Here is a 15,624-nt window from a genome sequence, read left to right on the forward strand (position 1 = left end):
TCCCAACAACAGTGCCCTCTCTTTGTGTTATAAAGAAGTCAATCTAAGTGTAAATCAGAGTGTTTTAGTGTAGGAAATCACATGGTAAATGGACTTCTATAGCACTCTTTCCAGTCTCAACGTGCTTTACAACACTTCACATTCACCTATTCATACACACATGAATACACGGATGGCAGAGGCTGCCATGCAAGGTGCCAACCTTTGGGGTTCAGTATCTTGCTCAAGGATACTTTAATGTGCAGGCAGGCAAACCAGCAACCGTCCTATTCGGGGACAACCCACTTCACCTCCTGAAATAAAGCCCCCTTATTTGTGTGGATATTTAGCAGAACTCCAGAGGTGTCTTAACCAGTTACCAGAACATGACATTCAGGCAAACTAAACTAAGACTAAGAAAAAAAATATCTAGGGAGGTAGGCAAGTTGTTAAAATTGTAAAGACTGAAATAATAATTAAAATGTGTATATTTATTAACCCATATATTCACCATTCCTCAGTTTCATTGTTGCATCCTATTGTTACACATTAAGTGCAGCATTCAAACCTTGTCTAAAGTCAAAGGTGTTTCTAGGTTTTCTAAATGACCACAGCAGAATGTTGAACAGAAAGCCTGTCTTCAAAGGCGTGGTGAATCATACAAATGACAATGGCACACCGTTATAGGGTGTTGGACTCACACATAAAAAGTGACAAAAGTAATTGTGTGAAAATGAAAAAGAAACAGAACTTGGGACTACTTTCACTTCTCGACAGACCGAGCATGAAGTTTGAGAAAGTTACAAAAATTGTTAGATGCAGCCCCCATGACTCCAACGTCAGACAGAGGATTTCAGAGTGAAGAAGCACTTTGTTTGGAGCACACTGACACCCTCACATTTGGTTCTCATCTAAACACCCTCCCTGTGCTCATAGGGGCCTTTTAAGAGAAAAGAGTGGCATTTTTGTTGGCATTGTTCCCATTCCTCACTGCAACCAAACCAAAGGGCATGGCTGACAGGCAAAGACAGAAACCTTTTCCAGCTAAACTTTAAAGTTAATCTTGAATCTTGAATCTTGAAAAAGTCAGGAAAAGCGCTACATTGGAAAACTATGACGGTGACAGCTAGAAAGGTGATTGCCCCAAATATTGAAATATATAAATAAGAGGCAAATGACATGAAACCAAAGTCACTAAAAGTAAATTATTTTTATTATTGTTGATGAAGGTTCTCAGTCATCCAGGTCATGGTAAATCCAAGTACTGTATCATGACAGATGGACTTGTTTCAGTTTCTTGAAGATGTTTCACCTCTCATCCAAGAGGCTTCTTCAGTTCTAACTAACTGGAGGGGAGCTGCAGGCTTTTAAACTCTGGGAGTGACCTTACGGAGTCGTTAACGACTAAGGGTGTTATTGTTACTGTTACTGTTATTGTTGTCGTTAAACATAAATTAGGGTTTTGCTGAAACTCCTAATATTGATCAAATTGTCTGGAGACAATTAGTCAGTATCATCCAAAATACATGAGTGTTACAAATGCTACCACTGTGGTTTGGTGAAGGAATAGGCACAAAATCTACTTTGTGGTATTGGGTTATGATGACAGTGAGGGTTAAAGAGGTAAGAGTCCCACCTACTTAACTGTCTAAGTATTTCAACATTTGTAAGTGTAATACCACAGGACGAAGGCTTGTATGAAGCGAAGAACTAAGCACTAGAACTGCTCTGTTGTTGGCCGCAAGAATCAAGAAAAAGTCTTCATTTAATCTGTGCTGAGAATGTTGAGACCCAGTGGATTGGAAGCTGTAGGTTTTGCCATGGTTTATCTTGTTTTACTGTTAATTTTGTAGGTCAGCCTGTTAAATCAGGTGTTAGCATTAGGCTATATTCGGCTATGACAGCTACTCCCAGTCTATGGCGATGTGGGACCAATATTGTACTACTCGGAGACAATCAAGAGAAACTATTTGAACATGACGTGGTAGGTTTGATGCTCCTAACTGTTTTTCCTGTTGCTTTTCGTGTTTGTATGTTACTGCGACACTAGCCCCATTAGCTTTACTTGTTATAAAGAGCTTGTATTGAATTGAATCCTCACCAATATGTGCTTGTGTGTTGCTGCTGTATGTAACTTTTCTTGATAGTCATGCCCTGAAGAAAACAATAGAGCTAGGTCTGAAAATGGTCAAACTAAAAGAACTAATTTGCTCAGCTACTTTTTGTATTTGATTAGAACCCACCAGTTAGCCTGCAATATATCATGAGTCTGCAAAGACTGTTGCAAAGCTGTAACGTTAGTGAGGGCAGTGAGGCTATGGCCAATACAGATCAGATTTCTTCTCTAACATGTGCGGTGACGAAGTTGATTTAGAAGTGGGCCTTGTGCTGGTATTTATGGTAGTGCAGATATCTAAGTTAAAAACACCGCCAATTACACATTTCATGTTTCCCTTGTCTTATTTTCATTACCATTTACAGTTTCATCTTTACAAGTGCTAACAGTTTGAACATTTCCATTTTAACTTTTGCATTAAAGAAAAATCAAATTTTATTTTTTCAATTTACTCTTCCTTTTTAAGTTTATTTATGATCCGATTATCCCTAGTTGTGTAGTAAAATAACCATCTTTTTAAATTGTATTTATTTTACATTTAATTTTGCATTTGTAATTTTATTTATTTATATTTATATTTTTATTTTATATTTATAATCTCTAATTTGGACTCATTTAATTATGACCAAAGATTTCTTCCATTCAGAAAAGGCAGCTCCTTTGTTGCAGTATCTTTGTTGCTTTCCATAATACATGGTGGGTCAAGATCTCAATCACAACACAACAGCATCCATATGATTATAAAAAGTTTGCTGAGGCATTTTTAAATGTACAGGATTTAGTGTAAACATGCTGAAATGCCCCCCACAGATCTCAACATTATGACGTGTACCATCACGCCTCTTTTGGTTCTGCAGCTTGGTGCTGCTTGGTTCAGTGTGAAATTACATAGGTGGTGTAGAGGTGAACCTACATGGGGGCACTATTGCAGAATCCGTCTGAAAAGGGCTTCTCTGTCTCCCTCATTAGTGCCAACTTCTAATAATGTTTTAATAAACGGCTCCGACAAATCCTGCACAGTTTGCCACTAGTTAAGGTTGAATAATATTAAAAAGCAAAATATTTCACCTTCTTCTCATTTCTTCCAAACAACACTTTAGTCACTTCATGTTTTTACTGTCAGCAAACTCCTGTGTGTGGGGAGGTGAGGGCATCAGCGCTCAATTCTACGTGCATTTACTCATAGCTGAGTAGGAAATGCCCCCCTGGTGAAGTAATAACTGCACAGATTAATTTGATAAGGCCAATGGCCAATGAGCAAATGCTACTCGACTGCGGTGACCAATCCTGTAACTACACTGTTGTGGTCTAGCCAAAAATAATGTGTTTTTTTTTTTTAGTTTTTTTTTTTTGAAAATGGTGTAAACCATGGGCGTAGGATTGGGTAAGGATGCTAGGAACATGTCCCCACCAATATCCAGTGAGTAAATTGTCCCCGGCAATTATTTGGTACACAAACGGTTAACAGATCTTGTTCTCTACTAGTCCTGCCTCCCTAAATCAATATCGCTAATAGGATTGGCTTTGCGTTTTCTTGTTAATGTGTGGTAGGCTGGCTCATGAATGTGGGCTGGCTGTAGTAGCTAGCTACATCCATCAATTTATTTTATTTTTTTTCCCAGTATTTTATTTTTTAGATTCAGACGATAACTACATTTCTGAAGCTTGCAAAAGGCATAATGACAAAAGCTGGCAACAAGAAAAATATGAACATTTTCAGCCTATTGTAATGATCCTTCTGTGTTACAATCATGTCATTTAACCATGGTGAATCAGGGACACCCGTAGTAAGGGGAGGGGAGGAGGAGAGGAGAAACAGCCCAGAGCTGTGGTTGTTAAGTCGCTCCGTTCTTCATTGTCATTATGCGTTTAAAAGCTTCAACGTTTTATTTATCATCTGAATATGGCGACAAGATCTAAATATTATAAAAGCCAAGACTATGTTTATTTAAATTAAGATGAAAACCCATCCCTGAAAACATGGCTTAGAACCATAATGACACAAGTGAGGATGAACAATGTTGCTGTGTGCCATATCCACCAGGACAAACTGGAAAATATTGATGTGAAACAAATATGCCAACAGTTCATTTTGTTAGAGACAGGCATAGACATGTGTTTGGCTCCTTCAAATAGAGTAAGGCAGTAGATACTGAGCTGATTCTTTAGGGTGTGAATATTTTTTTTTTTTTTTTTATGTTTAAGCCTAGATGTAAATTAAAATGTACAGATCATTGGTTTGAAAAGGCAACAGTACCTGCCTTAAAATGTGTCCTTCAAGGTTCCATAATTCCATTCAGCTGACAAGTTCTTGTTTTGTAATTACAGTACTTGTTATTGTTGAAGATTGCACTATGAAGTCTCTATTAATTCTGCTTTATTGATGGTCATTGCCAAAATAAAAAATCTAAAAATAAACCTTCATTGGTGTGACTGTTGAGCTCTGCTGTTCACTTATGGCCCTGTAGACTAATTTGATCTGAGCTTGGTTAATTTAGGGTTGTGACAGTGGTAATGTACCTTGCTCTCCTCTCTCTCCCTCTCTACCCTTCTTCTTCCAGCAGACACCTAGAAACCTCCCTGCAGGGTGCACTTTGTAAATGCTTTGCATTTCAATGTCTGTGATGTAAATATGAACCTGAAAATTAGCATAACATGTCTCCTTTCAGGGGTTAGAAACAAGTGTGATCATTGTAGAAAAAAAACAACAACACTGACTGTTGTCAAGAGTAAGAATTTATAGCCATGCTAGTGCTAGTGTCAAGAGTGCTAGTGCTACTGTCAACATGCTAAAATGTTAAAGATTACAATGCTACCTTCTTGATATTCATCAGTCATATGCTTAGCATCTTAGTTTAGCATGCAAACAAATTAGTTATAAACATAAGTACAGCTGAGGCCGACGGAAATGCAGGTTTTGCAGGTATTTAATCATCAGCCAAAGTATTGGATAAACAGACATTTTGACCTGACGTTGGCAGTAGATCAAAAGTCAGGGGATACAAGTTTTTCCTTTGGAGACCATAAATGTGTGTAGCAATTTCAATGCAGTATTTCATCCTTGCTCAAAGTAGCCGACAGACCCACAGACCGACATCACAATTCCTAAAGCCATGCCAGGCTAAAACAAGAAACTAAACAGCAGCCTCGACTGATAAAATCACATGCTTTCTTAACCCATTCATCTGCAATAAACTCCTCCCTCAGAGGGTCTGCTGTCCCGCATATTTGTTATTTGTCATGAGAATCTGACAGCTTTCACCATTTTGACTCATCCAGTATGCTGCTTTTAAGTTGTATCTATGGAGATCTTCAGAATGCTAATTTCTATTACACAGACTAAAGCACAACAATGTGCTGTAAACATTCAGGTGAACTAGTATATAGTCTGTTGGGTATTTAGCTCGATTTCCCATGTTTATCTGCCACATAAACAACAAGGATGTGACGATGTCAAGCAGCCTGAGCTTGAAACACATCTTACTAATCTACCCAACCCTGAACCCTGAACCCCAAAAAATTAACAGTCCACCATTATGGATGAGTCATAATATGTTAATTTTCATAAAATTGTTCAGTGTTAAGATAGTGAACATCCTTTTTGTTAAAATAGCAATTTTACAGAAGGGGATTATGTTCAGTGTAAAAAAATATTTGTCTTCCAACTTTTTTTTTTTTACTTCTGAATTTTGAGTTTAAAAAGGTGTTTTTGATAACATCCAGCCACTAAATGTGACCTTCCATCTCCTCCCTTCCATTGCATTCCCATCACGACATCGCTGTTGTGTAGGGTTGGGTACCGTTCACATTTAAACCAATACCGGTTTTGATATCGGTATCTAGAATTCGGCACTGGTACCCAACGGTACCTTTTTTCAGTACTTTACTCTCTCTGTAATAACAAAAAAAAATAAATCTGTTCTAACCAGTTCAATCATTCACTTCTACAGTCAATATATCATGAGTCATATTTCCAGTAACAATGCATATCACGCCAGTCAGTCTTTTCAAATTTCTTTTTTTTTTTTTGAGTAGCATCTTGCTATACTGTTTAAAAATCATCAAGATGTATATGTGCTGCCCTGTCCTGGCATGCAAAATCTCCACTAGTGGTGGCTGTGTTTTAAACTGATTTGGAATTTTGAGTTTGTATTTTCACCCCTTTGAGCTTGCTGTAGCAGCTTAGTGTTACAGTATACAGCAGCAGATTGAGCTAATTATATGAAGTCAGCAGTCATAATTGCTTCCAAAGCATATTGAATACTGTTTATACCTGTAAATAAGAGCACACATATCTTTTTCTGTTCAGTATTTGAATTAAAACGTATCACTTGTGAATATCGCAGTAGTGAGGATAACCTCCATTAGCATGTTAATAGGAATTCCCATCATGTATTAGCATCAAGCTAACAGGCTGAGTACTTGATATATAAAATCGATCGGGAATCAAAGAATACATACTGTAATATTTACTCGTAGACAGTATGCACATACTATTTGGTTTCATACCAATTTTTCTGACATACTAAAAAAAAAAACATACTATGTTAGCAAACTAAACAGCATGTGGGTAAGGAAATTTGGACGCAGTCAGTGACTGAGTTTTGGGGAGACGTCTCACTCCGTCTTTCTCTCTACAACGTTACTAAAGATGTTCAGTCAGGTACTGAAATTTAGCACAGATTGATTTATTATGAATCGCTACTCAGTAGTACCAACGTTATACGGTCAGTACCCTTAAAAGTACCAAGTTTGGTACCCAACCCTTCTGTTGTTCAAATCATCTGCCCCCTCAAGTGGTTGGCAGTTTGTTGTAGCTAACGTTGCTAACACTAGCTAGTTTAACGCTAACATCACAAATGCTAGATTACGCTAACGTTGCTAATGCGTGCTTGCTAACATAAGGGCAATACAGTATGCTGAGCGTACACTGTGGAAATAAACCATTTTTACGTTTTATTTTGACAAACTTGCAACTACCAAGACTCTTGATGCTGATGAAACACAGATACCATGTGATTCCAATGGTGTTATACTATTGGCTGAAATGTTTTGTTAAAATGATTAATTCACAATAATAAAGATAGATAGAAAGATAAAAAAAAGGTACTTTATTCTGCACCTTTCTACAAGCAATTACCTTTAAAGTCGAGTCGAAAGTCAGAACTTTTTCACAGTGGGCCTTATCTGTAAAATGTAATCAAATCTGAGGTAAATCAGATGTTGACCTCATTGAAGTTCACTGTGCCTTTTCACATAGGCTGTGCTCAAAGTGTACAGACTACTGTACGAGTTAATCTGTTGGTATTGAGTGAGTCAGGCAAAGTGATAACTTCAAAAACACTGGAGAATGTATCCTCATATTTTTTCGGTGAAATCGAAGTAGCAGCTTTCACTGTATAGGTTTTGTTAATCATTTTACATTTCATGATCTAAAAGTTTGGTAACCCACTTCAAACATTTCATAAGATATTTAGTGCAGCCACTAATCTACTTTGTCCCAAGTATGGAGCTACAATTTTGAAAGTTGGTAGTAAATGCTATTAGCTGCTGGGACTTGTCTAAAAAAATCTGGGAACAGTCAGCTGACGGTCCTGGCTCTGGGTCTGACCTGATTCAAGCAGTCAGTCTGAACTTACCGATGTGATTTTCCCCGAAGATGGAATTAAAACCTCTTCAGCCATTTATGATTTCTGTCAGCCAGTCTCACAGCAAACAGCAGCAGGGTTTCTCTCTACACGGCTGAGGATTTCATTGCTGTCGTAGCAGGCGTGGTCACACACGATCCAGGGAATAGTAGATCCTGTTCCAGTCAAGCCAGTTCATGTGCAGCCTGTCAGGCCTATCCTCCACCGAGCAGCAGCACACAGGCCCCCGAACAAGCCCATACAGTGTCATCACATGACGGAGTGCAGCGTGACAGACTGAGAGAAAAGACTGCTGGAAGCAATTAACTCTAAATGAATTTACAAAAGGAAGAGACGGAGGAGAGAGGGGATAAGCAGGGAGGAGAGGAGAGAGGAGAGACTGTTGTGAGAGGAGAAGGAAAGTAAAAGGATAGGCAGGAAAGTGAGCAAAAATGGAGGAGACTAAGGATTAAGAAAGAAAGAACGAAAGAAAGAAAGAAAGAACGAAAGAACGAAAGAACGAAAGAAAGAGTCAAAGAAGAAACAAGTAGAAGTAGAGGAGATGAGAGGGGAAATGGAGTGCTGCAGAAATGATGTAGTTTTGTAGGCTTATCCAGAAGTTAGCATCACCCTGGTTTCCCATGACAAAAAGCCTATTGGATTTTGAATTATTGACAAAAATGAGTGCTGTGGCACACTCAAACTTGTGATACACGTTTTGTTCAGCAAAAGAATCTTCATAATTGAACATCACTTTTGTGATTTTTCACATAAAATCAAATAACTAGAGTTAAAAAGCTAATATTTGACTAGAAATAGACTACATTTCGGTTGCATGACTTAAATGTCACCACCATTAAGCGCCTTACTACACAATTACTATACATGGGTTCTATAAATTAATCAATCTAAAGTTGTAAAGTTATGGGCGTGGGAAGCATAAAATGTGGGTGGGACAGTTTTATCAGAAGTTTTGGGGGGATCCCCCCTAGAATTTTTGGGAATTTGTCTGCAGTGTATTACAGTGACATATCATGTCAAATAAAAATGGCAGTGAGTTGAACCGCAAGGCACTAAAATAAAAGCTCTTCCCAATTGAAATGTCCACAAAATTAAGTTATGAATGCAATATACCAATCAAATGATATTTTAATTAAAAAGTAAACATTGAATTGATCACCATCAGTATTCAATCAATTTTCAAACATCCACCCCTCATAAAATATAATGTCCACCTATTAACACCAGACAGCCACTGAACAATGTGCCTCAGTGCAAGGTAGCAATAAAAATGTAGTCTGGATTTTCATTAATTTGAGTATTCTCTCAGTAAGCAAGTGGAATGTATTTAATAGCTAGTGAAGCACAGATGCAGCGCTCTGAAATGTGCCGGGTGGCAGACACAATTTCAAAGTGAACTCATATATTGTTGCGACGCCCATGTGTACAGTTACCCCTTGATTCTGGGCAAGTCTTTGTTACCTGGCATGTGGGCCACTGTTTTGTTCAGTCCTCCACGCGACTTCATATCCCACCGGGAGCATTTCAGAAGTGAAGAGTCATGCCTGCCTGATGGTGTTGACCTGCTTAGACTGTTTATCATTTCTACTTGATTCTTTTGCTTCTACTTTAGTTGAATAGGCTACGTAGTTAAATCGTTTAGTTATTTGACTGTTTTAAATGTTTTTATTGTAAATATTTCAAACTTTTTTTTGAGCTGTAATAGCTGAATTGGCACCAGGTGTTTTACTTTGAAAATTTACCTGGTGCACTATGCTGTTCCACTGTCTGACTTTATGTCTGGCTCGATCTGCTCTGTACAGAAAATAGACTGCTTCTGTCAAAAATAGACTTGCCGTGCATTCTCCGTGGAGCAGAGTGGAGAGCTGCTTCTGGGTTGCTGCTGAAACATGACATGTATCGTGGAAACATGAGCATTGTCTAGAACAGCCGTGATCAGCTCTGGCGACCGTATCGCAGTTGTTACGGGCTCGGTAGAAACTGGGGGTTAGAGCTAGAATAGTTTGCAACTAAAGTCTGCCTGTAAAGATGGACAGGTGAGTACATTAGTCGGCATGATGGTGTTTTATGTCCCTGACAACTTCTGGAGTCTCACTTAGCCACTTGTTAGTGGAGACTCGACGTACTCCAGTGGTAATCCTATTCAAATTGTAAATGCAACCAACTTTGTTCTTGTCAAAAGAATCATCTGGCTGAACTTGCCATTTAAAAGACCCTTTCCTTTATCCATTTCTGATCAAAGAGGTTTGTTTGTGCTTGCCATCCACAACGTTACTGCTGCGTTGCTTCCTGATTTCCTAAACAATGGAGTGGGCTGAGGGTCATAATGTGCTTGCGTTAATCGCTTGTCAAAAAAATTATTGGCGTTAAGAGGAATTTGCATTAACACAATAATTATGCGTTAACTTTGACAGCCCTAGTAAATATTTTTAGCCTGTGGTTACCACATACCTTATTTCAGACATTTATGTTATGCTTGGCAGCAGATGTTAGGACCCAGAAGCAGACACCAAGACTGAGGAAGGTATAAAAAGTTTTTGATTGAATCACTCAGTGGAAGGTATAACAAAGAAGGCAAGGTGAGGCTCCGAGAAGAGAAGACGAGTCACAGTGGCGCAGGTGGAGGACTTGAGTGAGTGAACACAGAAGCTCAGAGCAGGAGCTGGTTCCAGAGAAGGTGTTCTCACACTGGCAAGGAGGAAGAGAGGGCAAAAATTAGATTTCTTTCCAAAAAAAACACTAGAAACAAGAAAATGACCGTATTTTCGTTTTCGGGTCAAACTCATTTTCAATGGCGTGCTAGGGGCAACATTACGGTAGCATATTTTTAAAACACTAAGAAGACTTGTAGTATCACCAGGGTCTCTACACATGAACATGAGCATTGAGAACATTGTTTGTGTACACAGAGTTTACTAAAAAGAAGGTTTTTGAACAACTCACACTAGCAGTAGCTTGCTCCGCTCACCGCTGTCCTGCCAGACGAGAAGAGTCGATCCCCGAGTTAGTGTTTTAAAAATAGCGATTTTGATGCTACCGTAATGTTGCCGTAACGAAAATATGGTAAAAGAACAGCAGGTACACTTCTGTCATGGGGTCAGTGAATGTCTGCACAAGCCTCTTGAACCTGGCCTGGTTTTCATCTTGAATCAATCAATAAATAACACAAAACAAGAGGTTGTCATTAATACAAGTATGTGACTAACAATCCATGTAGTTGCTGCATAATGAAATTGAAAATTGATGACCCTACTAGCAGATTTGTAGTAGCTGGCCAGAGGTTCATACAGCCTCAGGATCCTGGTCACACAACGTTCAAGACTTAGCCAACGAACCGATGTATGCAGGAGGACCTCCATGTACTCCGCTTCATGGAGCTCACAAAACTCTGTTTCAGACATTTAATTCCATATCATATATTTTCTACAGCTCAGCATTTCAATATTACACTTAATAGTATCAAACAAGCATACCTGTCAGGTATCCTTTCCGATTTTTGCTACCCTTGAACCAGTAACCAATGTCAACTACCATATCCTCCAAATCAAAACCGGACAACTGCAATGCATTAATCAAATCATAAAACATTCAGTCAATGCACGTAATTAGGATACAAATAAAAAGTTACATGTAAAGATAAATCAGGCCTTAACTCACTTTTAAGAATCCCACTCCTGCAGCTTTGGCGGTGTTATGTGCCACATGACAAGGACAACTATGAATATAGGTGTTGGGATGCTTCTGGAGGACCCTAGAGGCAATGGAATTACGTGATCCAATGTTCACAGCTGCATTGTCGACTGAGAGACCAATGCAGTTCTCCCAAGGGATGTCGTGCTCCTCTAAAGGTGGAGTTAATTTTGGTGAAGATCTCACTTGCTGTCCCACATCTCGTCCCACTTGTTGTGCACATACTTAAAAACTGGTGGACAACTTTGCTGCCCATGAAGACCCGGACAGTAAGCGGGTTCAACTTTTCCACTCCTATAATGAGAAGTTAGAATCATACAGATATTCATGTTGTTAGATGTTTAAAAATACACAAAGCAAATGTTTTGCAGAGGAGAAAAATCTCAAATAGTTTGGGAAATACCAGTGTCATTCGACCCATCCATAACAAGGGTATACGGGGCTTTTTTCATCTCCTTCACAAGCTCCTGTGTGAAATATGGTGCAAGTGCTTCATTGGTAATGCAGGATGACTGAGTCCTGGCCTGTACTCCTGCGCTGTCTTCGAATCTCCAAAACATTCTTTTAGGAGAGGCCCCAGGTGGTCCGCAAAGGCTAGGGGGACGTTGTGAACTACCAACCCAGCTGTCATTTTGACCTCAGCCCTTCTTGTCTGTAAGAAATTAAAAATTATTAATCCTCCCAAAACACCATAGTTTATTTCAAATAGACACCTGCGATAACAGGGCACAGGTAAAAAACACATTCAGCAACTAAGATCTCAAATTAAGAAAACTGGACTGTACTACACTGAAATACAAACCACAAATTAGTTAAAACTATCAACCATGACTTTACCGTGATCAACTATAACACAAAACTCTTGACTGAACCTTGACAGGACCATACACATATCATACCTTAACCTCTTGTGCAGACATCCCCCCAACAGAGGGAACGGGCATTGCATATTGGGATATTGTGGTTGTGGACTGGAGAGCCCGTTGCTTTTCTTGGTGGCCTTTGCTTTTTATGTGGCGCACTACATCTGTCACAACCTGGTGGCAACATGAGTTTTCAATACGGCAGACTGCACACCAGTAGTGCGTGTTGAGGCTCCCTCTGGTAATAAATGGCCATGAAGAGGTCCACTCATTTTTGAAGACGGATCTATGTTGCTGCTCCAGCCAGAGCACGACACTTCTGGCCCTGCTGTTGGATTGGGGGGGTCTCTTCTGTCTGTCCCTCTGTGTCTTCTTCCATCTGCCCTGTTGGTCATTCTATTTGTCCTGTCTGTTGCTCCTCTGCATGTGCTTCTATCTGTTGCTCCTCTGCATGTGTGTCTATCTGTCCTGTCTGTTGCTCCTCTGCATGTGCTTCTATCTGTTGCTCCTCTGCATGTGCGTCTATCTGTCCTGTCTGTTGCTCCTCTACGTGTTTGTCAGTCTGTCCTGTCTCCTGCTCTCTCTGTCTTTTCTCACTTGGCTGGTTCTTTAAATAAAATAAAAGGTTTCGCTTTTGTCCTGGCAAAGGTCTCTTATGTTATGAACTTTCCCTTGCAACAACATCAAAACTTATCGCTGATGCTCTTGGGAAGTGCACTCGCTATACTGTCACAGGAGGCTGATGAGTGGACTGCCATAGGTGTGACAGCTGCAAACTGTAGGAGTTTCACATTCCTGTACTACACTGGAAGTTTACTCATCAGCCTCCTGTGGTAGTAGCAAGTACATTGCCCAGAAGCCGCAGTGATGAAGAAGTGTTACGTTGTACTTTTAGTGGCTGTTTTGTGTTTTTTGCCATATAAATTCAAGGTGACATCTGATATGTAATTTTGGCGTTATTGCTGCTATTGTTGTTAGGACTGCGAAGACCCAGACATGTCTCACACCCCCATTGGGATCCTGACCATCATTCCTGAGGACAGACAGGCCTCCCCTGACTCACTCCACCTTGAGTCTTCAGGTACTGCAATCATTTTGGAAGAAAGAATTGTCATGGATGACCTTGGAAATCTTCCACATGCCATGTGCTTGCTCTTTGGACTTACTTACGCTCTGAATTTCGAGTACCCTCAACAACTGAAGTACACCTTTGACTTCATCCAAAGGGTGCTTCTCTCACTTGGACATAAATCCCTAAAACCAAAAATACAATCACTCAAAAATCTTCTGATGCAATGAGTGAATGTGTTCACGATGTGAATGTGACGTGACATGGGTCACGTTGATACCTTTACCCTTATTGGGAAAGGGATTTTCTTTTTTGTTTGATCCTTTTTTGTGGGAGGGAGCCTCATCGCACTTTCAGACTACTAAATGGTTTTATGTTTATGAGGAGAAACATGAACACCTACTTTCCTTTTAGCTTCTCTTTTTCCTTTTGTGTTAATGCTTACATGATTGTGGTGATATTGATTACCAGCATCAGGTTCTTTAGCCAGTTATCTCAGACTTGATATCTGTTGAAAGATATATCTGTTGACTTAGTATCTGTTGAAAGTCAATCTCTAGTGCAGTGCTAAACTCATCCACTAAGAATTTAAATCAGAAAGCTCTGAGCAGGTTTCAGCGGGAGCTGTCTTAAACATCAGGATTACAGTTGCACATTCAGTTGAAATAGTGATCTTATTTTGCAGTCATGCAATAGGTGGATTGGAAACTTTTAATGACTGAGGGCCGTTTTAGGGACTCAATATTAGATTGAAGGCCGCCCTAGAAAAAAAGTCACGTGTCACTTTTTTCTGAAAAAGTCTATGGAAAAGTTAGTCTTTATATTACATACAAAGTTTGTTATACAAAAAAAAAAGGTTAGTGTTTATATTACATACAAAGTATGTAACCACACTTGAGAACCCCTGTATTTAAGGTAAACTTAAGTAGTTTTCAGCCTGGACCCTATTTCTCCATGTATTTGTGTTCAGAACAAAAAAAGTTTAATTATTAAACTTTGTTTTCCATTCAAACTGTTGTCTGTTGTCTCTTCGTTTCAATAACTTATCACTTTTGGTTCAGCTTACTTGAACATATCAAGGCAATCGGTTTCCTGATATTTTGCTAGTAATGTGAACACTTAAACTTGTAAGGATAACTTATTTTTACGAGTACTGCTTAATTAACATAACTCACAAGTTTAAGTAGTCAAAATTGACATTTTATAGTCAACCTAACTAATGATTTTGAGTTAACTATACTAGGTTTACTGCCATTATCGGAGTTGTCTAAACACAGTTATTTTCAGCTATAACACCTTAAAATGAATTAGCTACTTTACTTGGAGATTTTGAGGCAATCGGTTTCCTGACTTTTTTTAAGTAAAGTGAACTTATTACAATTTACAGTGTATCTGCTGTTTAGGAGTCTGATGGCAGTGGGAAAGAAAGAGTTCTTTAGTCTGGTGGTCTTGGATTTAACACTTCTGTACCTCCGGCCTGAGGGTAGAATTGTGAACAGTCCGTGCTGGGGGTTGGTGCGGTCTTTGAGGATGGAGGCGGCTCTCCTGTGGACTCTGCGGTGGTAGATGCTCTGCAGAGAGGGCAGTGAAGTCCTAGTGATCTTCTCAGCAGTCTTTACCACTCTCTGCAGGCGTTTATGGTCCATAGCGGTAGTGCTGCCATACCACACGGGGATACAGCTGGTCAAGATGCTCTCAACAATGCAGCTATAGAAGTTGCTAAGGTCTCAGGCGACATGCCAAATTTCCTCAACCTCCTCAGAAAATACAGCCGCTGTTGGGCCCTCTTTACCAGCTGTGTGGTGTTGAGTGACCAGGTGAGGTCATCACTGATGTGGACGCCGAGGTATTTGAAGCTGCTCACCCTCTCTACTTCAAGCTCCTGGATGTACAGTGGCCGATGAGGTCTCCTCTTCTTCCTCATGTCCACTATCATCTCCTTCTTCTTGTCTGTGTTGAGGGTGAGGTTGTTGTCCTCACACCATGACACCAGACTGGCCACCTCCCTCCTGTAGGCCGCTTCGTCCCTGCCAGTGATGCATCCTATCACTGCGGTGTCGTCCGCGAACTTTAGGATGATGTTGTCCTTGTGGGAGGTGACACAGTTGTAGGCGAACAGGGTGTAGAGGATGGGGCTGAGGACACATCCCTGTGGAGTGCCAATATTTATTATTATTAATCCACACTGTGTGGATGCCACTTGATATGCACCACCCACCTACAATAATGCTGCATACCATCAACTGTTAATTAGTTATA

General features: G+C 39.8%; 1 protein-coding gene across 1 annotated transcript in view; it reads right to left on the reverse strand.

Annotated features, from left to right (window-relative positions):
* Positions 1-15,011, reverse strand: part of slc2a15a (solute carrier family 2 member 15a) — a 79,175-nt gene extending 64,164 nt beyond the window's left edge. The window contains exon 1 of the mRNA XM_073482369.1: positions 14,751-15,011. Within this exon, the coding sequence (XP_073338470.1) occupies positions 14,751-15,011 (261 nt within the window). The remainder of the gene's footprint in view (positions 1-14,750) is intronic.
* Positions 15,012-15,624: the final 613 nt, after the last annotated feature.

This window comes from Pagrus major, chromosome 15 (assembly GCF_040436345.1).
Source record: "Pagrus major chromosome 15, Pma_NU_1.0".
NCBI lineage: Eukaryota > Metazoa > Chordata > Actinopteri > Spariformes > Sparidae > Pagrus > Pagrus major.